This window comes from Pleurodeles waltl, chromosome 3_1 (assembly GCF_031143425.1).
Source record: "Pleurodeles waltl isolate 20211129_DDA chromosome 3_1, aPleWal1.hap1.20221129, whole genome shotgun sequence".
In the NCBI taxonomy this organism is placed as follows: Eukaryota; Metazoa; Chordata; class Amphibia; order Caudata; family Salamandridae; genus Pleurodeles; species Pleurodeles waltl.
In genome coordinates, this window is record NC_090440.1 from 533,334,416 (window position 1) to 533,362,296 (window position 27,881).

Below are 27,881 nucleotides of genomic sequence, written 5' to 3' on the forward strand. Positions count from 1 at the left end.
TGAATATGACCAAGAAGAGAAGAAGATCACAGCTTTAACAGCCGGGGTAGGTAGAATGACATGGAGAATGGAAAGAGGAAGGATGAACATGCACTATGTGAAGGACGTACCATGTAGAATGTGTGAAGAAGGAAATATTATTAACAATGACGAGAAAAAGAGGATAATAAACACAGGGAAGAGAAGAAGGACTGGAGCAATAGGCATAGAAAAGTAAAGTATAATAAACAACAACAAGAGCAGGAAGGGCCTTCCTCTTGTACTTGAGAGAGACGGAACAACAGTGCGAAATGAAAGAAAGAAAACGAATAACGGAGTAGAGAGAAGATGAAGGAAGGAGAGGGATCAACAGTGAGAAGGAACAACTAAGAAAGAACAAAGAAATAAGGGATAGAAGGAAAGAGCATGGTTAACGTGTGTAGATGATGGACAACGCGAAGAGAAAAGTAGACAATGGCTGACGAACAGAAAGGGACAGCCCATGTAACATAGAGAGATATGTAAAGACCCTAATCTATGGACCGAAGACAAGGGGAGAGAAAGAATCTCATCAGAAAATGGGCACAGAGGGAAGGACCACAATCAGAGGGAAAGGAAAGAATGAAAGATGTTGATCTTTTGATTTGTTGGGGAGATTTACAGGTGATCTCTAACTCTAGTTCATATCTGTTTACTGCATGGAAACTTACCATGTGTCTTATTGAACTTTTCAGGGGTGCGGTGCTGCATCCACTCCGAGGGAGCGCCATATCCAGCGATTGTGCCAGCTGCGATCCGAACTTTGTAAGCCCGGTTTGGATGCAGAGAGTCCAGGGTCACCTCAGTTTCATTCCCACTAACCTCCACAGAGTACACCTTATCCACTGTAAGGAGAGAAGAGCATGCCACAGTAAGATGGGTCAGTGAATTAGTGCATCTGCTACTGACATATGAGTGACACCTGGAGTTCGCTGGTTGGAATATTGATGGGCCCAGATCTGCAAGCTTTAATGGCTGATAAAGACCGTCCCAAGGAGATGTGTCATAAGAACACCTGCTACAAATCTAACAAGCCACAAGACAGTAGCAGCAAGCACAATCTGAAAAACAAATTATTTCAGCTAACCAATCAAACTGGACAAAGTAAGATATACAAATTTGTAACTTCAAATGCCAGAACTCAAGGAAAGATGCCAGATAAAGCCAGCTCTATCCCAAACAGACATATTCTAATTTGGCACCAATGCTTCACAGCTTTTTATGGTATGTCAGCTTGTGCTGTTCGCTAACTAAACACTTACTGTTCGTATTCTTTTTGATGATAGGAAAGGTGTAAAAGAATAAACTTAGGCTTGACTGTGTGGTTCAATGCCGTCACAAAATGGATGTGTTGGAACTAGAGCTCATGTATGACCAGGTGGCTAGCGATACAGGTCATAAGTATCACTGGCTACCATTTTCTGGGTGACAGGGGTGGCTGCAAATCAAAAGGTTTCAGATATCTGGGACACTAGAAAAAGCAAAGACCCCTGCACAGTACTCAATTTTATGTTGCTCTGATTGAGTATGTCCTCAATTTACCATAAAGAGGAGAGTGGTCCCCACTGGTTGCTAGCCCATAAGATAGGATACTCAAGCTGTTACCAAACCTGCCTTAATTACTGAGTCCAGAAACCTCTCTGTATAATGGCCAGCCACCAAACAATTTAAGAAGCCGTTTCAAGCAGACAGGCTTCGGCTGGTTCAATTTACCATCCAACCACAGGTAACACATGGATTTAAAGTGGCAAACATCTCCTTTAGGAACTTCAAAACGTGAGCTGTGCCACTAAAGAAAGGGATGATTTCTGGATGCCTCTGTTATCCCTTGATTTGTAATTGACTCTAAAGATCGAAGACTTGTAGTTTAGTCTTGTGCCTATGTTTTTATTACTACAGGGCTTGTCATTAGGTGACTAGTGGACGATACCCGTTATTTCGTTGATTACACTGAAAAAAAAGTCAAATAGTTATTACTTTGAACAAACTTTTGTTCTGCCTCTAACTTTACCTGGGAGAAGTTACATCATGTGGTGCCAAGTGATTGCATGTGATGTATCACTCGTTCAATCAGCTCAGTCTTTTTCCCCCCAACATCAGCTTACATTCTGGGGCTGGTTGTTGCTCTCACCATAGTTACTGGCCAAGAAAGTACACTGCTGAGGCTGGAGAATACAACCACCGCCAAATGGTCATGGACTTTCGCATCTATGGGCTTCTCTTATTTTAAAAAGTCATAATGAAACTTAACATCATAAAGTGTAATTGATTGGCGTCTACATTAACTTGTACAGCACATATCTTAACCTTGAAGGACACGTCTTTGTTGCTACCAAGCTCAATAGTACTCACTTTATCCCAGGATGATGAGAGGCTACAAAGAACCAGCAGGATTCAAATCTGTAACCATGAGGTTAAACCCAGAATCCTGCAATGGATCCATTCATCCAATGACCAATTAGAGGTGTAGACAAGCAACCACACCTCTTAACCTGAGGTCACATCACCTTGCTCTGCTTAAGAAGACACCATCAACCAAGCAAACCACAGGTCAGGCTCAGCAGAACAAAACCTAAGTCTTGGTGTAAACAAACACAGCACTGAACAGTAAAGTTGCTAATCAGCATACCACACTCTTGGCCCAGCATGACATCCCTCCAACCAAGTCTAACCAAACATTCCCTTACACGTATCCGGGCCAAATATACTACGTACCCCTGTTACCACACTATTTGGTATACATACCAACTAACCCAGCATACCATTTACCACGGTTAAGTATTCAACATTTTTCTACTGCAGGAACCATGCAACATTACGGTTCTCATTCTCATTCCTTGGGACAGGAAACAACCGCTCCCACGGACTAGATGGTATCATGAAAGAGGCCATAGGACACCCAAACCTCGCTACCATCACGGACTAGAGGTGACAAAACATCACAACATCACCACATCTGGGTGAAACATTTCCAAACATACAGAAAATGAACTTGAAATTAAAAAAACATGCTCATATTTACATAAAAGTTGAAGAACCAAAGATTTGTAGAAATGATCAGTGTTAGAAGCCAGTTCACATTTCTATTGCCAAGCCACTGGAAAAATTTAATCAACCTTCACAGTTACAAATAATTTGAAGGCAGCAAAGTCCTAGTTTAGTTCCAATATTTGAGATGCTCTGGCTTGAGACACATTTTCAGCCTTTCCTAATAAGTTCAGTCCGACAAACAGTGTATCATTACATTGACTGCAGTATGTCCCACTATAGAAATGATCTACGAACATCATGGATGACAAAGGTTGCAGGAGTGACAAATGTGCTTAAATGAAGGGTGTACCCTGCACTTTGAGACATCCTATTTCATGAAATGGCGAATAGTCTGACTTTGTTGGCCACGTGATCTGCTAAATACGAGGCCTTTGCTGCTTCAAAAAATCTCCTTGCAACTATTACAACAAGCAACATGATTGGTCACAGCTCTTGTTGCAAACTGTTCAAGTGACACTCTAGGCCCTATTACGGGATGATCTCGCATTCCTTTAGTGTTACATTTAGGTCTCCTTCCCTTTGTACCATTTCAGCTCAAAAACAAGGCTTACCTTCCTTCACAGTGCAATAGTCAATTTGATATTTTATGACTTTCCCGTTGCTCACTTCTGGTTGAAGAGGGAGCCAGCTCACATGGATATCAGTGGGAGTGTTGCTGGACAAGGAGTGCTGGGGGGCAGCTTCTGGAACTGGAGATGAAAAGATAGAAGATAGTAAATCATGGAATGGAATACATTAATTGCGTGTATCAGCCGAGCATGCATGCCCACATGTAAAACACAGTGACAGGAGGTAGAGCTCTGCTACAGATGGAAGAGTGAGACAGCACAGGAGAACACAAATACTGAACAGAACTGAATACACAAGGAGGGAATGCATCACGTGCTGCCTTCCCCCACAGACGGGTGTATTTCCAGTCATTCTGTAAGGCTTTTCAACCATTTGGTGGTTCCAATGGTGCCTCTGCTGGAGCGCTGTATGACAAGAAAAGCATTCCTCAGCACCCGTCTTAACATTTATTCTGTGATGCCTGGAGAAGGAACTTGTCTCGCAAGTCATAGATCCTCTGAGGCGGAAGTGGGGCTACATTTGTTACTGCATGCTGTATGTAGTCAGTGTCATTACAGTGTAATGGGGTGAGGGGTAGTTTTTTTGCCCAATTTGTTCTGCCGTATATTAACCAATCTCACCCGCTAATATATACACAGAACTTATGCAGATTAATGAAATGCAACAAGTCTACAGGAGTCTACAGGAGAATCAAAGGAAAAACCAATGTAGGACAATTTCTGTACAGCAACCAAAAAGCCAATCAGTTCAGGAGCTAAAGAAGCGTCATGTCAGATTTTCCAGATAATCTTTATGACAATTAGTTCCTTTCATTTCATGCTATGGAAATCTGTCTTTTATGGATATTATGAAAATCTGGTCCTGATTCAGCATCCCTGAAACCACGTTGCACAACCTTGGCCTAGATCAACCATTTCATATGCTGAGTAGTAACATCAATAAGAGAGACCTAATCAACTTCAGTAAGAAATCACTACACAGATCGCTTCCCTCCACATATATTCCGTCGAGGAAGGGTTACTGCTGATATGTGATAATATTTGATACAGACTTTACTTATAAAATAACGTTTAGTTCTTTGAAAATGTTACTTACCCTGTAAGCATTGGTTCGCAGAGAGTAGTGCTGCGTATCCGCATGCGCAGCACACTCCTGCCATCTAGTGCTGGGCTTGGGTGTTTGCTCTTTTTTTCTTCAAAGGCGGCTCTGGAGTCTCAGGATGCACTGTGACTTAGCCGCCCTTAGTGAGCAATGCGCATGGGTAGCGACTCCATGTTAGATTGTCATTCGCACTGCGGATGAGATCGAGTATGCAGTGGTGAATGAATGCAGCATGGTTCACAATGTGCACTGGGAAAGTAAGTTGAGTAATAGAAGAACAGATCTGCAAGTAAAAACACACGCTTCTGGTGAAGGGGGCGAGACAATGTGACTCAACAGCACTACAGGCTACAAACACAGCCTTACAATGTAAGCAACTCTTTCAGTTCGTATGGTGTGTTGATGTAGAAACACATGCTCTGCACAGACTGTAAAGCAGATCCCCACAAGTAGTGGCTAAAGTAAATATGATGCAGATGTCCGAAAAAATGTCTGGCCTGCCTTACATATGTCAGTCAGCCTGATATTGCTAAGGAAGGCCATGGTTTCTAGCATGCAGAGTGCTCCCTCGGGGTAACAGGCAGGGCTCTTTTGGCTTTATGGTAACGTGTTTTGATGTACTTGACAATTCCTGCCTTAGAAACAGACTGGCTTTTGTTTTTGTTTTTGCAAAGGCTACAAACTGAGTAGACCTGTGGAAGGCATTTATCCTTTCGATAAGAGTACATTTAACATATAGGGCATGAGGGGCTATCTCCATGATAGAGTCTGGTTGAGGGAAAAATACCAGCAATTATACCAGCAATTTGTCATTTAGATGAGGTGTAAAGGGGAGACCACTTTGGGAAGAAAATGTTGCTTGGTTCTGAGAATGACCCTGTTCTTGTGAACCTGAATGAAGGGTTTTTGGAGCATGAGGGCCTGTGACTCATGAATACACCTGGGGGAGGTTATAGCTATGGAGATCTGCTTTCCAGGACAGGAACTGCCAGGGGCAAGAATGCAAGAGCTTAGAGGGGACATAGTATAGGGCAGGGGGTGGATGTCTGGTAAGGACAACACTGAGGTTCCATGGAGCGGTAGGGGGTACTTTGGGGGCAGGGTAATGACCCTCTTCAGGGCCTCTATAAAGGTTGTGATGACATCAAGGCTGCATTAAACATTGGGCAAAAAAAACATGTGCTAAGGGCATCAAGGGAAGGGGGCACCACTGAATTTTTTAATTGCCGGATTTACCATGGACCATATGTTGCAAAACTGCAAATGGCACAAAAGTAATACTTACCAAGACTATGCTAACATACTTAACTCGCAGACAAGGTGCCGGGATGGTACAACAGTCGGAAAAACAAATTCAGGAAGAGTGTGATTACTGGGAACATGTCTTGAGGCATGTCATAGCTGTTATTTGTATGTTAGGTGAACGTGGCTTTGCTTTTCGAGGAACAGAAGAACGATTTGGATCATTGCAGAGTGGGATTTTGTTATCGTTGGTTGAACTCGTTAGTCAGATTGATCAATTTTTTAGCAGTTCACATTTCAAAATATAGAAACTCTGGCAAAGGAAATCCTTCTAACCTGTCCATAACCACCTGTGAGGAACTAATTCAATTAATGGCTCAAAAGATCTACACGCTCATTGTTGACGAACTAAAATCTGGTTATTTTAGTTTATCAGTTGAATCAGCACCAGGTCCATCACGTATCGATCAGTTAAGTATTGTACTGAGGTGCTTAACCCCTTAGCTGCTGGGCCTTTCCCCCCCCCCAGTGCTGAGCCCTTTTTTGGCTATTTGGGGTAGTTCGCGCTTAGGGCTTCATAACTTTTTGTCCACATAAACTAACCACGCCAAATTTGCGTCCTTTTTTTCCAACATCCTAGGGATTCTAATGGTACCCAGAGTTGGTGGTTTCCCCTGGAGAAGACCAAGAAAATAGCCGAAATACAGTGAAAATTTAGTTTTTTCCAAAAAAATTGGAAAAAAGGGCTGCCGAAGAAGGCTTGTGGTTTTTTCCCTGAAAATGCCATCAACAAAGGGTTTCTGGTGCTGAAATCACTATCTTCCCACCTTTCAGGAACGGGCAGACTTGAATCAGAAAACCAAATTTTTCAACACAAATTTGGCATTTTACTGGGACATACCCCATTTCTACTATATTTGGTGCTTTCAGCCTCCTTCCAGTTAGTGACAGGAATGGGTGTGAAACCAATGCTGGATCCCGGAATGCTAAACATTTCTGAAAACTAGACAAAATTCTGAATTCAGCAAGGGGTCATTTGTGTAGATCCTACAAGGTTTTCCTACAGAAAATAACAGCTGAAATAAAAAAATATTGAAATTGAACTGAAAACAACAGCCATTTTTCTTTATGTTTTACTCTGTAACTTTTTCCTGCGATGTCAGATTTCTGAAAGCAATATACCGTTTTATCTGCTGGACTCTTCTGGTTGCGGGGATATAAAGGGCTTGTAGGTTCATCAAGAACCCTAGGTACCCAGCGCCAATAAATGAGCTGCACCCTGCAGTTGGTTTTCATTCTATACTGGGTATACAGCAATTCATTTGCTGAAAAATGAAGAGTGAAAAAGAGGTATCAAGAAAACCTTTGCATTTCCAAAATGGGATCAAGATAAGGTTTTGAGGAGCAGTGGTTATTTGCACATCGCTGAATTCCGAGGTGCCCATACTAGCATGTGAATTGCAGGGCATTTCTCAAATAGACGTCTTTTTTACACACTCTCTTATATTTGGAAGGAAAAAATGTAGAGAAAGATAAGGGGCAATAACACTTGTTTTGCTATTCTGTGTTCCCCCAAGTCTCCCGATAAAAATGATACCTCACTTGTGTGGGTAGGCCTAGTGCCCGCGACAGGAAATGCCCCAAAACACAACATGGACACATCCTATTTTTTTTATAGAAAACACAGCTGTTTTTTCCAAAGTGCCTACCTGTAGATTTTGGCCTCTAGCTCAGCCGGCACATAGGGAAACCTACCAAACCTGTGCATTTCTGAAAACTAGAGACCTAGGGGAATCCAAGGAGGGGTGACTTGCGGGGCTCGGACAAGGTTCTGTTACCCAGAATCCTTTGCAAACCTCAAAAAGTGGCTAAAAAAACAAGTTTTCCTCACATTTCGGTGACAGAAAGTTCTGGAATCTGAGAGGAGCCACAAATGTCCTTCCACCTGGCGTTCCCCCAAGTCTCCCGATAAAAATGATACCTCACTTGTGTGGGTAGGCCTAGCGCCCGCGACAGGAAACGCCCCAAAGCGCAACATGGACACATCCAAATTTTTGGAAGAAAACAGAGGTGTTTTTTGAGAAGTGCCTACCTGTAGATTTTGGCCTCTAGCTCAGCCGGCACCTAGGGAAACCTACCAAACCTGTGCATTTCTGATAACTAGAGACCTAGGGCAATCCAAGGAGGGGTGACTCGCGGGGCTCGGACCAGGTTCTGTTACCCAGAATCCTTTGCAAACCTCAAAAAGTGGCTAAAAAAACAAGTTTTCCTCACATTTCGGTGACAGAAAGTTCTGGAATCTGAGAGGAGCCACAAATTTCCTTCCACCCAGCGTTCCCCCAAGTCTCCCGATAAAAATGATACCTCACTTGTGTGGGTAGGCCTAGCGCCCGCGACAGAAAACGCCCCAAAGCGCAACGTGGACACATCCAAATTTTTGGAAGAAAACAGAGGTGTTTTTTGAGAAGTGCCTACCTGTAGATTTTGGCCTCTAGCTCAGCCGGCACATAGGGAAACCTACCAAACCTGTGCATTTCTGAAAACTAGAGACCTAGGGGAATCCAAGGAGGGGTGACTTGCGGGGCTCGGACAAGGTTCTGTTACCCAGAATCCTTTGCAAACCTCAAAAAGTGGCTAAAAAAACAAGTTTTCCTCACATTTCGGTGACAGAAAGTTCTGGAATCTGAGAGGAGACACAAATGTCCTTCCACCTGGCGTTCCCCCAAGTCTCCCGATAAAAATGATACCTCACTTGTGTGGGTAGGCCTAGCGCCCGCGACAGGAAACGCCCCAAAGCGCAACATGGACACATCCAAATTTTTGGAAGAAAACAGAGGTGTTTTTTGAGAAGTGCCTACCTGTAGATTTTGGCCTCTAGCTCAGCCGGCACCTAGGGAAACCTACCAAACCTGTGCATTTCTGATAACTAGAGACCTAGGGCAATCCAAGGAGGGGTGACTCGCGGGGCTCGGACCAGGTTCTGTTACCCAGAATCCTTTGCAAACCTCAAAAAGTGGCTAAAAAAACAAGTTTTCCTCACATTTCGGTGACAGAAAGTTCTGGAATCTGAGAGGAGCCACAAATTTCCTTCCACCCAGCGTTCCCCCAAGTCTCCCGATAAAAATGATACCTCACTTGTGTGGGTAGGCCTAGCGCCCGCGACAGAAAACGCCCCAAAGCGCAACGTGGACACATCCAAATTTTTGGAAGAAAACAGAGGTGTTTTTTGAGAAGTGCCTACCTGTAGATTTTGGCCTCTAGCTCAGCCGGCACATAGGGAAACCTACCAAACCTGTGCATTTCTGAAAACTAGAGACCTAGGGGAATCCAAGGAGGGGTGACTTGCGGGGCTCGGACCAGGTTCTGTTACCCAGAATCCTTTGCAAACCTCAAAAAGTGGCTAAAAAAACAAGTTTTCCTCACATGTCGGTGACAGAAAGTTCTGGAATCTGAGAGGAGCCACAAATTTCCTTCCACCCGGCGTTCCCCTAAGTCTCCCGATAAAAATGATACCTCACTTGTGTGGGTAGGCCTAGCGCCCGCGACAGGAAATGCCCCAAAACAGAACGTGGACACATCACATTTTTTCATAGAAAACAGTGCCTACCTGTGGATTTTGGTCTCTAGCTCAGCCGGCACCTGGGGAAACCTAGCAAACCAGCACATTTTTGAAAACTAGAAACCCAGGGGAATCCAAGATGAGGTGACTTGTGGGGCTCGGACCAGGTTCTGTTACCCAGAATCCTTTGCAAACCTCAAAATGTGGCTAAAATACCACGTTTTCCTCACATTTCGGTGACAGAAAGTTCTGGAATCTGAGAGGAGCCACAAATTTCCTTCCACCCAGCGTTCCCCCAAGTCTCCCGATAAATATGATACCTCACTTGTGTGGTTAGGCCTGGTGCCTGCGACAGGAATAGATCACACAACGGTCAATGTTGGTCCTTACGTGAGGCAGCTGTTGACCCTGGGGTGATCCATTCCTGACACAGGCACTAGGTGTAGGCACTCAAGTGGGGTAGTGTTTTTATCAGGACAGGTGAGGAGTCACTGGGTGGTAGGAATGTTGTGGATCCCAGCATATTCCTGTAGTTTGTGTGACAGAAATGCGAGAAAAATAGAGTTTTTTTCAACATTTCAGCTTTGCAGGGTATTCTGGGTAAGAAAACTTTGGGCATTCCACACAAGTCACACCTCTGTGGACTCCCCCGAATGTCTAGTTTCCAGAAATGTTTGGGTTTAGTGTGTTTCTCTATATGGCCGCCGAATCCAGGACCAAAAACACAGGTGCCTGCCTTACAAAACCAGTTTGTTTTGCCATAGACAATTTTGATGTCTCCACAATATGATTTGGGTGGTGGAATTTGGGGCTGAACTAAATTGGTGAGCTCCCAAGAGAGCACTCTCTCTCTGCTTGCCGCCGCATTCACCTGCTCTCTGGGTTGGCCTAACCCACTATTACCCAGTTGCACGAACAGCTTGCGAAGGGACAGCAGGACTGTCCTCATCACCTCCCTCATAATGTACTGGAAGAGGAGTTTTCGAATGGGACTCCTCTGACTGAAAAATCACTCCCAGAGTCTGCGCCATTGTCCTATCCCTCAGATGCTGTCTCAGTATCTGATGTCTCAGTCTCTGATCCTATGTCAGAGCGGTCCTCTATAACCCGAGTGCAGGCAGCAGTCATCCATCAAGATGCCATCTCTGCTATTGGCTAAACTGTTGCTCTAAAACACAAGCCTACGTAGACAGTCACAAAATCGATGGTGTGTGTGAGATACGTGCAACAGTAGAGGCCACCTTACCTGCGCTTCTTCCCTCAATCAGCACGTACTTTCAAGACACTCAAAAAACACCTTGTCACATACCATTCGTCACAGTCTTTAGCACCTCCTGCGCCCAGTCCAACAATCATTATTGGTGCTCCCACTCCCTCCTCCTCGGATTCCCTCATTACCACCCAGCAAAAGTGCCCTTCATCTCTCCATAGACTTTACTAATGTACTCAGCTATTTACATAAAATACAGATGTGCTCTTTGCAGTAGGCATATAAACCTTCTGCGCTTCTTTATGGCACTAAAACTGCCACTAGACAAGTCGGACCCTTTTTCCCCCAGGGAAACAACACACATATTGACAAAAGTGATGTATATATGACAGCCAACCACCTGAAACTCAACTCAAGCAAAACCGAAATAATCCTCTTTGGCCCTCACCAAAAAAACCTGGGACCCCCCATGGTGGCCCACCACGCTAGGCCCTGCACCCACCCCCGCCAACTACGCACGCAACCTCAGCATCATCCTAGACTCCTCCCTCTCTATGACCCAACAAATCAACGCTCTTACCTCCTCATGCTTCAACAAACTCCGTATACTGAAAAACATTCAAATGGATCCCCACAGAGACCAGAAAAACTGTCACTCACGCACTCATCAGCAGCAGGCTTGATTACAGAAACGCCCTCTACGCCGGCACCACTCTAAAACTCAAGTGCAAACTACACGCATCCAGAACTCAGCAGCACGACTCATCCTCGACCTCCACCGACACGAACACATCTCTCCACACCTCAAATCCCTCCACTGGCTCCCCATTGACAAAAGGATCACCTTCAAGATCCTCATCCTCACACACAAATCACTCCACAACACAGGCCCTGCCTACCTCAACGAGAGTCGCCTTCCACACCCCCACACGAAACGTCCGTTCAGCTGACCTCTCTCTCGCCTCTGTCCCCCGCATCAAACACACCACCACCGGGGGCAGATCCTTCTCCTACATTGCACCCAAAACATGGAACGCACTCACAACCCACATTCGCAAGACCCAAAACCTACTTCTTTTCAGGAAGGGCCTCAAAACCTGGCTTTTTGAACAGTGAACCTCCTAGCCCCTTTCCCTCCCCCCGTGTCCCCCCCAGCGCCTTGAGACCCTCACAGGTGAGTAGAGCGCATTATAAATCTCTTTGATACAGATCTACCTATATATATATATATATATATATATATATAAATATATATCTACATAGATATATCTATAGATATATCCATGTACCTAGATATATCTATCTACATAGATATATATATAAAGATATATTTTTTTTTAGTTGTTGTATGGTTTCCTTGGGGGCCAAAATGGCCCCCAGGGAAACCCTACAACATCTAAAAAAAAAAATTGCCCCCACCCACGGGCGACCCCCTGTCATTTCATTTTTTTTTTTTTTTTGAAAAAAAAAAAATCCCATGGGGGCACCTACCTTTTTTTTTTTTTAAGAAAATTATGCCGGGGGGGGGGGGGGAGGCCCGTTTTCCGGGGGGGGCCGCCCCCCAAAAGTGAAATCCCTGGTGTCTAGTGGGGTTTCCTGGCCCCCGATCGCAGCTGTGCTGCGATCGGGGGCCAGGAAACCGTTTCAGAAGGCCTCGTAAGAAAGGGGAGAGTCTCCCCTTTCTTACGAGGCCTTTTCAAAATGTTTCCTGACCCCCCCGATCGCAGCTGTCCTGCGATCGGGGGAGCCAGGAAACCTGAAAGTGTTTCCTGGCCCCCGATCGCAGCACAGCTGCGACCGGGGGCCAGGAAACACTTTCAGGAAGGCCTTGTAAGAAAGGGGAGACTCTCCCCTTTCTTACGAGGCCTTCCCGAACGTGTAAAAGGCCGTTTTCCCCATGAAAGCAGGAAGCGGCTGCAAGGCTGCTTCCTGCTTTCATGGGGAAAACACCTTTGCAACGTCAGCGCGTCACAAAGGGGCGGGTAGGGGGCGGGGGGAGACACGGTAGCTTCCGTGTCTCCCGGGGGGGGGGAAAAATAAAATAAAAAAATCCTCGGGTGCGACGCACCCGAGGATTTATTAATGCCCTTCCTGGTGTCGGCCACTGGTCGTGACCCGCACCAGGGAGGGTGTGTGGGCGTCGGCCAGTGGCCGACGCCCGCACTTAAGAGGTTAAGAGATGGACAACCTATTGAATGCTTTTTAACCTTTCTGGAAATGAAAAACCATACCGGTGAGGAAGTGGCAAATCAGGCGTTACCGTACTTAAGTGAATCTTGTAAGCTAAACTTTTCAAAGTGTAGGGGTCAATCTTATGATAACACTGCTAACATGTCTGGGAGTTATAAGGGAATGCAGCAAACATATTTAGAAACAAACAAGTTTGCTGTATATGTGCCCTGTGCAACCCATTCACTAAATCCTGTAGGGCAAAGTGCTGATGGCTGCTGTCAAGGGGTGGATAATTTATTCTCTACAGAGCGGTTTGCCTATTCTTTTTTTAGCCTCAACCAGCAGGTGGAACATTCTTAAAGGCTGTATTTGAAATGAGTGTCTTAAAATCCCTCTTTGATACCAGATGGGAGGCACATGTTATGGCAACAGCAGCAATTTTGAAATCTTTTCTCAACATTTTAGAAGCATTGGAATGTATAGCTGAAGACCAGTCGCAAAAGGGATACACTAAAAAAGAAGCAAATAATATTGGAAATAAGATGCAGGAGCTAGAATTCGTTTTTATGCTGAATTTCTGGGATGAGATTTTGCAAACGTTTCATAGAGTAAGCCAGGTTCTACAGAATGAGGCTGTGATCTTAAAAACATGCAGATCTGTGTGGGTCATTAGCTGACCAACTGTACACTTCAAGAGAGAAGTCTGAAAGATATGAAGCAGCTACAAAGGAAATGCTGCCCGATGTAGATTGCATGGCAGCTCAAACTCGCCAATGTTTCAGAAAGAAGCTTCCCAATGACGGAGATGCTGCACCAGAAGTATATCTGAATGCCAGTGACACAATTTGTATCAGCGCCTTTTACAAATTGTTGACAAACTTGAAATTGAAATGAGAAGTGATGTGCCACATAATGTCACTTCATCATCTGCTGAAATTGAAAAGTATTCTCAGTGTTGTAAAAAGCTGATTGCTACTTACCCAGAGGACCTGAACACTAATTCCTCAGCTGAGCTTCAGCAGTTTCACTCATATGTGCGTCATAAGTTCAGTGCAATGAAAAATGCAAAAACAAGATTAAGTCATGCTGAACTTTATAAAATAATTGTAGAAGACAATATTGGATGTGCCTTTCCAATGGTAGGCACTTGCTTTTGTATATTTTTAACATTAGTGGTCACAAATTGCTCAGCTGAGTGTTCATTTTCTCAGTTGAAGTATATTAAAAATCCCAGCAGAACAAATTTGCAACAAGGCAGGCTGGATGCCTTATTTTTACTAAGTATAGAAGCGGATGTGTTCCATAAAATTAGTTTTAAGGATCTGATCAAAAACTTTGCAATTAGAAAACGTAGGGGAAAACTTTTCAAATATAAATAAATTGAAAGCATACAAAAATAAACATTATTTTTCATGTTGCTGTAAGTTTTGTTTCATTTCGAAAAATAAAATGTTATTTTATGGTTTATTATTGTTAATATTTTGAATTAGATATATGGGGGGGCACCAAACTCTTTAAGGCGCTGAGGGCCTCTAAAGATCTTAATCCGGCCCTGGATGACATGGATGCAAAAGATGAAGGAGTGTTCCCTATTTTGCATGAATGCAAGTCATCGCGGCTGTATATAGCCATACACAAGTGTAGCTAGAAGCGATCAGAAACAATGTCCTGAATGCTAAGTTTAAGAGGATCCAGGTGATTGGCTCTACTATAATAGATGAACCTCTTCCATTTTGGTGACTGGGGGATTAGGGGTGTGGCACATCTCCTGTATTGTGATATGATGGAGATGTACCCCCTCTAGTCAACAATATAAGCATCTGTGGTAATGGTGACTTGTGGAATGGGGTCTAAGAAAGGCCTGCCGTGCAACATATTGTTGCTGTTCCACCACTGCAGCGAGCAATTGGCGCTGGTCTTTACTAACACTAGATATTCCAAGTGACCCTCCACTTGTTATCACTGAGCCAAGAGGCATTCTTGGAAGAGGCGCAAATGTAGCTGGGCAAACGGGTACCACGACGATGAAGCAGGCCATCAACCCTAGGAGGAGCATGACAGATCTGACCGCTTTGACGATTAGACTGCAAAAGAGGTAAGAGCTGCTAGAACGCCATCACCCTCTGCTGGTGGGGGTAGGCTTTGCCTGTGACTGAGTTGAGTAGGGGCCACAAGAAGGATTGGATTTACAAGGATTGTAGGTGGGATTTTGTGACATGGCAGTGAAGTGACACAAATTAGATTTAAATTCTTATTTTAGAGATGTGAACCTGAGAAGGTTTGTCTGTTACTTTAGTGTGGTAAAGGTCCTGGTATTGCGATCGATAGCCTCTACCTCCCCCCACCTCCCGAGGTAACAGTACAATCCCCACCTTCTTACACCTCTCTCTTCCATCCTCTCAGGGAATACTGATGGACACATGGAGAATAACCCAGTTAGTGCCGACAGAAGGACTAGAGGTGATGGGCTAGAAGGCTTCCATCATGCCTGGAATGGCGCGGATCTGTAGAATTAGCTACAAGCCCAGTGGGAAAGAGTTCTGCCCGAAATAACTTTTAACACTGGTGCTTTGGGTGAGGGTTTGAATCCCACAAAGGCATCGGTGCTCGTGCCGGTAAGTATTCTGCTGATCTCATGTCTGGAGGTATAGGTTACCAAACACTTTTGGTTTATATGAGGACTATTTTCCTTTGACAGAATACAATGTGAAAACGTTCTAGAAGGGCAATGGTCTGTAGATATGAAAAGAGAAGCATTTTAGTTCCATTCTAGCCTTAAATATTTTTTTCATTTTGGACTGCCCAGAGTAATACAAATGGAAAACATACTATGTATCACTATGCCATTCATAACGCTAGGTATTTCTGTCATGGTAAGATAGTAAAATGTCACTTCTTATTTGACTGCTCTGGGCTACACTCTTTGGCCTGAGAATGCATGGTATGTATGGCCTCAAAAGAAGTAATTGTGACAGCCCTCAGGTTGCTAAAGAGGCGTCATTGAGAATATCCAGGTCTTCCAAATGTCCAAGCTGCTGCCATCAAGGGTGAAAAAAGGCAGCTCGTTTGCTGTATTAACTCTTCCCTAATTTAGAGCAGCATTATGCCTCTGGGTGTTTCCTTATTCCATTATGGGAAGAGCAGGCTCTCTTCTGTCGCAATAAGGTCCTTTCACACACAAATAACCAAGACAATTGTGGAATGGTGGCAAAAGGGATTAAGCCTCGTAGACTGCCACTGCCCTCTAGTGCTCATTGAGGAAAACGCAATACCCTTACGTATTTTTCTTCCGGTAAATTGCGTTTTCCCAGCAACAGAGCGTAATCAAGGAGTCACCGTAACGCAAATGGTGGCCAAGGTCTAGTGATGCTTTTTGGGAGCAAATGTATGGCTAAAACGTAGAGTGAATGTTTCTGCCCTGAAATTTGTGTTTGATTTGTGATTTGTTCAAAAATAGCGGTTTATATTTATGTATGCTAAAAACACTGACACACTGCGGCCTTCTGTTATACCCTAGTGTACCCCCAGCAACAGTCTCAGGTTACATAACACTCACTTTTGAGATAGAGATAAGTAAAGTAAACATTATATTAAAAGAATTATCAGCAGCTGGTCAGTGGAAGCTCCTTGACATCTGACAATCTATCTTTGAAAAAAATATAACATGTTCTGAAACAAATATGAAAATGCCTCTTTTTTGCTAATTTTCAGACTGAACTTCTTGAAGATAATCTGGGGTTCCTGCAGCACCTCCCAGCCCCCGGTGCCCGTAGATGCCGCCCCACTAAATTAAACAGGTGATTTCTGAACAGGGAGTTATGTCCCAATCTCCTCTCAAAACTCCTGAAAGCTGGTCTTCAGTTGCAAACCACCATGTGGGTCACGCTTAGAACTACATTCAGTAGTTTACCCATTTTGCTCTGGTAAAACCGAGGAAGGGAGATGGCTTCTCCCGAAACACGCCGTGCTGGTGTGAAGCAAGGGTTGTCGCACTGCGCAACTTAATGAGCTGGAAAAACGTGCAATTATTTTTTTAATTTAGATAAATAAATTGCTATTTCATAAAAACAATTTTGGACAAGATTTATGCACGGTGAAAGTCCGGGCCAGCTGAGAAGCTGATGTGTGATGATGGTGCACGGGTTCCCATTAATCTGTCTTTTGCCTGTACCTCAGACTGGACAAGGTGGAGACTGATGAGCGCAGCATGGGTGCCTGGTAGCGCAGACCAATGGGACTTGCAAAGATGCGCTATATCGAGAGTGGTAACCTGCACAAGCAAGGGTGATACCCCAAACTGACCCGACGGAACCAAACCGGTCTAGACTGCTCATATCACCGTGGTGTCATCACTCCTTCATGCAAGTCCAGCACTGTATTATAGAATCTAATCATACTTTCTGCAGTGTGTGCATCCTTCTGTCTTCCTAAACTTGCCTCAGACATTGTCAGTGTATTTTTTTTTTTGTATTAAGGAATGGCATGTCGGGGCAAAGAAACACAAGGCTATGTAATGCTATGGCGAGGGAAAGATCCAGAACAACGCGTCCGGAACCACACCTGCGTTGTTGAGGTAAGTGGAACTGCGCTTGCCTGAACAAAGCAGGCATTTTTCTCTGCCTTAACCACCATGAGCTGAACAACGCACATGCGTGGTTAGGGGAAAGAAAAAGCAAGACCTATCGGGATAGGACGCGGTCAGGTAAGTGGGGCTGGGGTAGGCTTGGGGGTAGTTTTTAGGGGTGGGGGCAGGGGATGAATGGGGTTGGGGTGGTTAGGTTATTTTTTTTTTAGGGGTGGGGGTCGGAACTATGGTTTTTAGGGTGGGGTGTCGGGTTATTTTGTTTTTAGGGGTGGGGCTCGGGTTTTTAGGGGCGGTGGGTCGGGGTAATTTTGTATTTAGGGCGGGTGGCGGGGTTGGGTTTTTAGAGGTGGGGTGGGGAGTCAGGGTAATTTTGAATTTGGGGGGTTGGGCTAATTATGTTTTTAGGGTGGGTTTTTAGGGGTGGGGGGTCGGATTTTTAGGGGCGGGGTTGGAGTAATTTTGTATTTAGTGCAGGTGGGGGGCAGGTTATTAGGAGTGTGGTCATTTTGTATTTAGGGTGGGCGGGTTTTTAGGGTTGGGGTTGGGGTAATTTTGTATTTAGGACGGGTGGGTGGATCTGGTTTTTAGGGGCGGGGTAGGGGTAATTTTGTGTTCAGGGCAGGTGGGGGGGGTCGGGTTTTTAGGGGTGGAGGTGTGGGGTTGGAGTAATTTTGTATTCAGGGCAGGTAGGGGGTTGGGTTTTTAGGGGCGGGGTGGGGCGTTGGCGTAATTTTTTATTAAGGGCGGGTGGGGTCGGTTTTTAGGTGTGGGGGTTAGGGTAAGTTTGTATTTACGGTGGGTGGGCAGCGGGTTTTTAGGGGTTGGGAGTCAGGGTAATTTTGTTTTTAGGGGTTGGGTAATTTTATTCTTGGGGTGGGGTCGGTTTTAGGGCTCAGGGTGGGTGGGGGTATTGGGGTAGTTTTTAAAGGAGGGGGTCAGGTTACTTCTGTTTTTAGGGGCAGGGGTGGAGGGTCACGGTAATTTTATTTTTAGGGGTTGGATTGTTTTATTTTTGGGGGTGGGGGTCGGTTTTAGGGCACAGGGTGGGTGGGGGGTATTGGGGTCTTTTTTAAGGGTGGGGGAATCGGGGTACTTCTATTTTTAGGGTGGGGGGTGGCATGCGACAACCACGCATGCTGTTTCCACACATGCCTTTACTAAGCATGCCTATACAAAGAAAAATCACGGTTGTTCAGGCATGCGTGGTTGCCGCATGCGTGGTTTCATCATACAACCCTGTGGTGAAGGAAGCTTGCCCTGTTTTCCTTCATTTTGACCAGAAAACTTGCACACGTTTAGTAGAAAGGTGATTATTTTACAATTTCAAATCAGCTGTTCCCCGAAAGAGGAACAAGTAGCATAGGTTGTCTATTCAGGGATATGCCGTTTAGGTTAAAAGGGCTAAAAGTCACTAATAGAAGATAGCTGAAGTGGGAACCCCAAGATGGCTCATTGAGTTCAACGAATATATCTGATGCCTGTAAGTGGGGCCTGCAGGATGACAGTTAAAGGATCCTCCTTTCAACTTCCCATCTTTCATCAAATGAGTACCATTAATTGGTTAACTTACAGCATTTACTAATAGCCATATTGCAGTATTCAGTGTTATATAAAAGCAAGCTATTAATATTGCAAATTCAATTTTAGATTCTCCATTCTTTGAAAAATATCCAGCTACTCAAAAACCATGCAGCGAGCGATGACACTTACCATCATCCCAGGTCTGCACAGTGATGGGCGAGGAGGAGCGGCTGGCCCCCAGCTGAGAGTAGGCAACGACATAGAAGACATAGCTGGTGCTAGGCTGCAGGTCTTTGACGTGAAACTCCAGGGTATCGTTGTTCACAGCATACTGGTACTCTATGTTATCCGTGCCTAGAAGACACAGCTCAGAACATCAGGTAAGAAGTGAGTGTGGCCAAAAGTCACACACATCATTGTATGCCTCCTACGAGAGCACCACACAGGTCACATGGGTTAACAGTGGAGAGGGATGTGCATGAGATAATCACTTCTCACTGAGCAATTCCTACTAGATACATACAACAAATTGGTCTACTTGTGAGCTGAAGATCAGTAGAAGTAACAGAATAACAATATAAATGCAGATAGTCGCTTTGTTGTGCATAAAACTGAAATCCATTGAACTGTATGAGGGTCCTGATTTGGTTGAATGAATAAGCCTCCAATCCAGAAAAGTACCTAAGGCAGTGATGATGGACAATGAGTGAAACTTCATTGAAGAGGTCAAGACTCTTTCTTTATGTGGGTAGATCCTCACACAGGAGACAAGAAAGTATTTCCTACCATGAAATGAGAAATTCTTCCCCATAACTTTATTTTTATTCATTTTTTTAAATTCTGTTCTTACTCAGTTGGCTTATACATGGCCTTCTCGTACTTTTTCTCTCCTGCTATTAATATCAGACTTGAAAATGCAAAGTAGGTGGATGCTGAATAAGAGTCCATGTGAGCAATAATGCAGAACAATGATCAGAAAGCCTTGGACTTAGAGCACTGAAAATTACACATACGTACTCAGCCTATTAACACATCACCCATCTCCCCTGATGGTCCTTCACCATACAGGAAGAGGAAAAAAACAAAGCTACAGAACTGTGCCATGTGTGGACAACCATCCAACAGTAAAAGCTGAAATTAAATCCATGAAAATCAAGTGTAGGACAGATGACTTGTGACTAAAATCCTTTAATGCGACTCTTTGAAATAAAGCCAGTGGCATAGCACTAGTTCACGCGAGGCAGCCATCATCTCAAACAGAAATGCTTGTTGAGTCTACTTAGGATAATAGATTTGCCACTATGTCTAGATCAGTACTGCTTATCCGAGACAGGACACCTGGGCAGGACAGCCTTATTGACACTACACCAACAGTAATGTGCAAGTAACTAAAGGCCAAGAGTCACCGAGCCAGTGGAGCAGGACCACACCATCAACCCTTATTTACGAGTGACTGCAAAGGATGCCCAGACATCACTAACCTGATATCCCCATCAAAGGAGTAGAAAACCAACAACACATCCCAATAAACATGAGAAATGGGGCATGTAATAACCCAGGACCTTGACCGCAATGACACATGGTCCTGTTCTGACCCCACCTGCAGAGTCTGGCAGTGCAAACACACAGACGACAAAAGCAATACAAGTTGTGTCAATCTGGAACGTTAACTTAGAAAAGGTATGTACACTCAAGATATGTACCTTGGAAGTAAAAGTGCCTCATGAACATTAAAAAAAAAAAAAAAAAAACAGTACAACAGACTAGCATATTTTAAAGGTTCTCCTTGTTTGAGGATATACGTTGGGACAGACTGCACTGCAATTTTCTCGGCTTGCTAACTATGCTACATCCATATAGAAAGATGAGTGTGTACTGAAAGAATTTGCAGGACCACCTGAAGAATTCAGTGTGCAAAGTGAACTCCAGAGGGAAGTAATATTAGCTTGCTTGTATACGGCATGTATCACTTCAGTGTGTGCTGGTATTTTTAACTAACTCAATTAGTACACCACTTATCAACTTGAAAAACTGACTGGTTTCATGTTTATGGTCTGCAGATTCCCAGATGTGAGCAGCGTTGCTTTAAGTTGTAGAATCACAAGGTCTGGACCAGTGGAATCAGTTCATGGGTCCATCAACCATCATCAATTTTATTGGAGGACTGCCAGACAGTGGTAACCTAGGAACAGGATTCATAAGCTTCATGCCAGTGTAGGGACCAACTAGGACATAATACAGCAAACCTGCCTAGAGCACTGGTCATGGGCTAGGGAGGCACTTAAAGAATAAACCAAAATGCAAATCTATGATGTTCCTGTGTTTAAAGAAGGTGTGATCACAGCCTCAGGTATGAGGTATTGATGCGTCTCATATCATCATGTTTAGTGACAGAGTAGTTGCCAGAGGTGATCACTACCACACTGTGAACACGTGGGTTGCTCTTGTAGAAGCACACCAGGAGTGTGTTGATAGCCTACGTAAAAACCAAGCATTCAGATCTACCACAGGCTGTGCCTAGGCAGACCGTGTGGGCCTTGAATTGAACAAGGCAATGCAGATGCTCAAATCCAGGAACACTAAGGAAGGGCAGTGCAAAGAGCCTTGGGACGGCTTATTAGTACAGTGCCTGGTAGCCCTGGAGCCAATCTTTTGCTGGAATTACCTTCGAAGTTATCTTGTAAGTCTGTATTACCAGACATCTGATGGTAATTGGGCATCCCCAGAGAGATTAAAGGAGTGTGCAGATGCCCACTGTCTCCATCTGTGCTCAGTGGAACTTAACATTACAACACAACTGAACGAGAGGGCACCGGAAAGCCCAGATACTGTAGCAAAAGACAGCCTGGCTCAGCAAGAGAGAGAACCAAGCTACAGTCTGGCCGGGGAGTAAAATAAGGCACACTCTATGGAGCCAATGGATAATGTCCCATCGCCCAAGAGTGCGCTGAGCTATCAGAACACAGTCCACAGTTTTACCACGACAAAGACCCAGACAGCTCCAAGAGCCAAAGGCAGGAACCATAAGTTAAGCAGGCACTGCTTATCTTTACAACAGCAAAGAAGAAAACAGCCCACCACTAGCATCCAGTGAGTACAATGACTGTTTCAAACTTCCTGAGGTGAACAGTAAAAACCACCAAGTGGTCGAGTATCACATGCTTGGTCTGCACATGGCCTGGAACCACCAACAGGTAGCATGTACCAGACTGCGGACTGTAGTAACACCACAAGCACTACTTCTACAAACTACATCACAAGGCTGTAGTGTGGATTCCAACAGAGTCGACATGTAAGGCTGCAGTGCGAGCTGGGGACCATGAAAGAATCAGACACTCTTGAGGATGACACCCACTCCAACTGAGGCATCACTTACTACGACTGGGTGGCAGAACAAGCCCCACAGGAACACCCGGCCATTAATGTTGTAGAGAGGGCACAGCAATAGCCCCTTACAGCACGCATGCTCTTGGCCAGGTGCTTTCAAGAAATTACCAACAAGCTTGGCAACGGAAAATACAAAGTAACTAGATTCCGAAGGAAGCAAAATACAGTTGGTGGGATAGGCAGACGGCCAAGTTACAGGAAGAAGGGACAGAGCCCTAAGTTGAATAAAAAGAGGCAAGGAACAAATTTCTTTCAAACTCCAGAGGAAGAAAATTAGTTTTTTCTCTACAACATTATAACTCACTCGTGCATTGTAAAGTCTACAAGAAGGAAGATGGTCAAGGGGATAATGAGATTTCACTGAAGAGCAGTTTAGTTTAGGAAATACGATTCTCTGTTCAACACTAATAATTCAGTAATGTGGAATGATGAGATCTCATTGAAGTGTACGAGGATGGAGCTACAGGAAATTAGTGCAATTCCACAGCAGTGTGCAAAGCTATTGATGTAGGAAATGCTCAATATGCAGTTGAGATACACGAGGCTAATGATTTCGGAAAACCTAAGAGACCACTGAAGATACACTGTAGAAGAGAACACAGGCTTGAGAGAGACACAGACTCATCAGGAAAAAGAGTCTAACTAGGATACGGAACTTCCAGACCACGGGTAGCTTTCGCTGTCACTAGAGATCCCCCACCCACCACACCGAGTTACCATCCACTATAGGAAGCCATCACCAACTACAAAGAGCCCCTGAGCACAGTTGGCACCCAGAACAGATAATCTACGCCCAGCACAGGGAGGCTCCACCCACTGTGGGAAGCTCCACCTTTTGTGGAAAGAATACACCATATTGCATGTAGAAGGCAACAGACTAAGAAACCTTAACCCACTGTATACAGCCTTCACATATTGCATAGAGCCTCTACTTACCAACAGCTTTCTGGTAATGAAGAGAGAACCCGATGATCTGCTCACTGTTGTACTCTGGCCTCTCCCATGACACAACTATAATGGTGCTTGACAGAGGCACTGCAGTGACACCCTTTGGGGCACTGGGTAAACCTTCACGGACAATGACGGATAGCTGAGTGGTGGCGCATGCTGTCCCAAGGCTGTTGTCTGCAATGCACTGGTAGTATCCCGCATCCTCCAGTCCAATCTGGGTGATGACCAGGCTGCCGGTGCTGGGGGTTTTCACCCGCCCATTAGGCAGGACTGGTGAGCCATTCTTCAGCCAGAAAATGGACGGGGTTGGCTCTCCTTCTGCGTTGCAGACAAACCTGGCCGTGCTGGCTGGAGGGCGGGACACATTCTCGGGATGGTGGGTGATAACTGGAGGAGCTGAGATATGAAATAATGTGTGACAGTCACTACTGAGAGGACACCCAAAAATACACTACTGCCAATAAGGATTAAACAAAACACTTCTCTGTTGGTAAGGATATTCGATAGGATCACAGAGACATTCAAGTAATATCTGAATGCTTGCTAACAAATACAAATGCATTTGTTATTTGATTTTAGGAATTGTGCTGGAGTCTATTCGTGCATTTTTTCTTCAAACATAGTGAGGAAAAGCAGATCCTATTTAGTTTCCAGTATTACTCTGGCCTGCACAATAACATGAAGGAATTGTTACCTCAAATGTGATGCTGCATTTGCAGTGAGTCATAATTCGTTTTGAAGACTTTCCTGCCTTCTTACCGCTGTACTTACCAAGCACCCGCAGCTCTGCTGATGCATTGACAAAGTGCCTGGTGTGTGGCCGGTTAGCACGGCAGACATAGACCCCAGAGTGATGTGGCTGTGCGTGCGCGATGAGGAGGTTGGCTTCACCAAGAACTATCACATCCGGTGCGATAGGCCTTCCATCTGCAAACAAAAAGAAAAAACTTTCGATTAGCACATTTTCAGGTTACTCCCACCATTCAGATATTAGGTGCATAGAGTGAGGTTATCTCCTGAGGAACATTGTTCAAACCAACACTGTGCCTTTGCAGACAGGTAACTGCTCTGGGTATCCTGTGCGAGTCTAGGCCTTGCTAAACCCCTGCACAAATGAAGCACGACAAATACCATCACAATGATGGGAAAGATCACGAGTGACGCTCTAACCCTTGAGACGCATCATTTCAGTCCTGCAGGTTTGGTTTTTGCTAATTACTGAGCCGTAATTTACTCATCCTAATGCGCAGTGCAGCGTAACACACTGTATAAAGTTGCTGATTTTTTTTAATTAAATTATACAAATGATAGGTGCATTGTCATTTTTTTACTTATTAATAACAAATGGAATCGCAAACCCTCTCCTCAACGATCATTTTGTCAAACGACAAGTCATTTGAAAGCTGGAGACAAGCATTATACTTTGTTTCTTGCCCGTTGCAATTACAAACCTAATCATTTAACTGCCTAAGTCACATACCATGAACCTGGAAAAAAATGAACAGTTGAAGTAACTTCGTCAATTCACAATAATATCGGTTCGTTTTCCACATCCCGTGGTTTTGCAGTGGGCAGCTGCACTACGAAATACAGGCCTCACTAATCAGGTTTGCATAATCTCTACTCCTAAGCAACAATGCAAAACCATCCTGTAAAACTGGCTTTGAACATTGTAAGCATCAACAAGTGCCCAACCAAATATTCCTAAACAATATCTGTGTAATGGTTGCCTTTGTGCCCTTAAAAGAATGTAGGCTTCCTTCTATAGGAACTAGGAATGCCTACATTCTGTGCCATGACTTAAAGCTAACTTAGTGTTAATAAAGGGTGAGACAAACCTTTTCAAAAACTCTCCCAGAGGTGTAATATCTGATAATAGAGTTGTTACAGAAAAACGGCTTGAACTGATGGGACCTAGTGAGCTTCAGTGCCTCTGCCTCAACTGTGATCTCCAGAAAAATCAGTTCTGCTCTTTAGAGAATGACCTGACCTGTCCATGATGATCACAAACCAAAAGTGTTCCAAATTTCTCTGGCCAAATGTACTTACCTACCATTGTAAATAAAGGGTTACAACTTAATCCTCTGCCATAACTCTCAAACAAAATCCAGTATTTCTTCCAGAACAATGACCCAATGGCAATTTATTTAATTTCTCAATCTCTCAGTTAACCTCTAAAGCAGTGGTTCCCAACCTTTTGACTTCTGTGGACCCCCACTTTATCAATACTGGAACCCAGGGACCCCCACTGAATCATTTTTGGAATCTGGGGACCCCCCCCCATTGAGTTAATACTGAAAGCTGGGGACCTAATCTGTTAATATTATTAATTTTTTTAAGCCACCGCGGACCCCCTGAGGAGGCTTCACGGCGTCCCAGGGGTCCCCGGACCACAGGTTGGGAACCACTGCTCTAAAGTCATTAAATAACTCTCACATGCCGAACTAAAGTTGCTACAATTCTATATAGCTCCTAATTTGAGATGCTTTGTTACTCACATTGAATCACATCACAGATCTGCTGGGGCTGTATTGTTCTGCCCCAGGTTGGGCCAACTGCCTGCCACTCAGGCCACAAGTAAGCTGCAATGGGAGGCGGAGCACGGTCATCTAACAGACTGTGCATAGTGCATTGCTGAGCGCAGGTAGCAAAACGTCAAGTAGCCTGAGCACGGAGCAGGTCGAATGACCAGTCAGTGGTGCGATAAACGCACTAACAGCAGCAGAACTGTACTTGTGACAGAGACTATTCGAATGCTTCCTTTGGTGTAGGACACACTGGTACCTGAAATCATGACGCACAGGGAAGTGGCACTTGGCTGGCAAGGTATCTGGCAACGTAGTGGCAACCGGATGCCAGGAAATGCACTTTCAGTATAACAACGGCAGAGCAGAAAGTAAATAAACATTACAAAAAACTTTCTATCTAAAGGTGTCTGGCATCTGTTTGCTAAAAAAAAAAAAATCCCTGTGCAAAAGTAATAAATAAAACATTAAATGAACGTAGACATTAAAGCTGAGATTGGCCCATCAGTGTTGACACTGAGGTGGATTATTTTTGTGGCTTATTTACACATGTGCATAAGAGAAATGCAGTTACTCACGGTGAAAAGAGCCAGTGGTTAAAATGGGATTACCCATTGCCCCATGCTGTATGCCATGGTGGGCACATGCAAAATGTGAATGACACCTGAACAGATCAATGAAAGTAGAGGGCTGACTGGAAGCATATGTAATGATATACATATGTACTGCTTTACTATGAATGGAAAATGTGAGGCTGGAGAAAAAGCTCAAGACCACAACTAACATTATCCTCCAGGGACATGTATTCCTAAGGTTTTTTTCAACAGCATCTGGAGCCATTTAGCAGTGTTTCCTTGCTTGCTCCCACATCATTAATATAACAAGTTCTGGCGAAGCCCATAGGCCTATGTTTAATGTGATAATATATGCAGTGAAATCACATTAAAATCAAACAAGAAACCAAAGGAAGGCTGAATTGAAGGCTCCTTTCCCTTCAATACAGTCTTTCATTGCTTGTTTGGTTTTAATATGCATATGTTTCATGCATTAGCACATTTAACACAGACCTACTGGCTTTTAATTCTATTCCAAATAATGAAGGGTATAGTTGGTAAGCAATCCAATGCAAGCACTTGAGTGAAGGTGGAAAGATGCACCGCAACAACCAACTTCATAAGGTGAGAAATAAGTAACAGGCGGAGAAAAGATGTGGTTGACAAAACTGCAGGGCCCTCATCAAATTGCCCTTGACGAACCCCACATGTGGTGTTCCTGGTGCAACTACCAGATGAGCTGACTCCCCCTTTCATAGGTTTGGTTTCCCGCCTTTACCTCGGACCGTTGCTTTCTTACCGTCATGTTATCATTCAACATTGCTCATAACTGCAGCCACAGCAACAAGCAATCCCAAAACTGAGGTAGAAACCATGGTATATTAGTTCAGTCAGAAACCTTCATGTAACCTGCAGATTTGATGTTTAAATTCTTGCAGGGCAACTAACACCGATAACAGAACTACCAGTGAATTAGGCAACACGAATACTTAATTAATTAATACGTGATTCAAAAGCGAATTTCGTTTTTGGGTGGTTAAGGACATGCAGTTTATTGTGCAGTCTAATGTTCCTTCTGCCTGCAGGGTGGTGCAGTCTAACCAGGCATCCCGGATTTGGCTTGATAGTCTTGGTTTTTCACCGGCTGTCCTAGTAAATTTTCCTAAATTTAGCACGTCCCCTTTTTCGGACAGATCACAAAGGAGGGCAAGTTTTACTGTATTTCAGTGCAGAATTAGTTATCGGCACTTATCGGAAAGCAATTTAACATGTGTGTGTTGCACTTAATTGCTCTTAACGTCTCATTGTCTGTGTTTCCTACGTTGATAAATGCTACCAGCCAATTAATACTGGGCCATTCAGTCAGTGCAAACTTGTAGTCCTACAGGTATATTTGTGGAACGTCTCGCTTTTTGGTTTTCGAACTCTGGTCACC

At 44.3% G+C, this 27,881-nt stretch overlaps 1 protein-coding gene across 1 annotated transcript in view; it reads right to left on the bottom strand.

Moving 5' to 3' along the window:
* Positions 1–27,881, bottom strand: part of IGDCC4 (immunoglobulin superfamily DCC subclass member 4) — a 468,431-nt gene that overhangs the window by 71,549 nt on the left and 369,001 nt on the right. The window contains exons 6-10 of the mRNA XM_069222840.1: positions 24,139–24,294; positions 23,353–23,763; positions 19,219–19,383; positions 3,621–3,758; positions 690–863 (exon numbers count right to left, since the gene is read on the bottom strand). Of these exons, the coding sequence (XP_069078941.1) occupies positions 690–863; positions 3,621–3,758; positions 19,219–19,383; positions 23,353–23,763; positions 24,139–24,294 (1,044 nt within the window). The remainder of the gene's footprint in view (positions 1–689; positions 864–3,620; positions 3,759–19,218; positions 19,384–23,352; positions 23,764–24,138; positions 24,295–27,881) is intronic.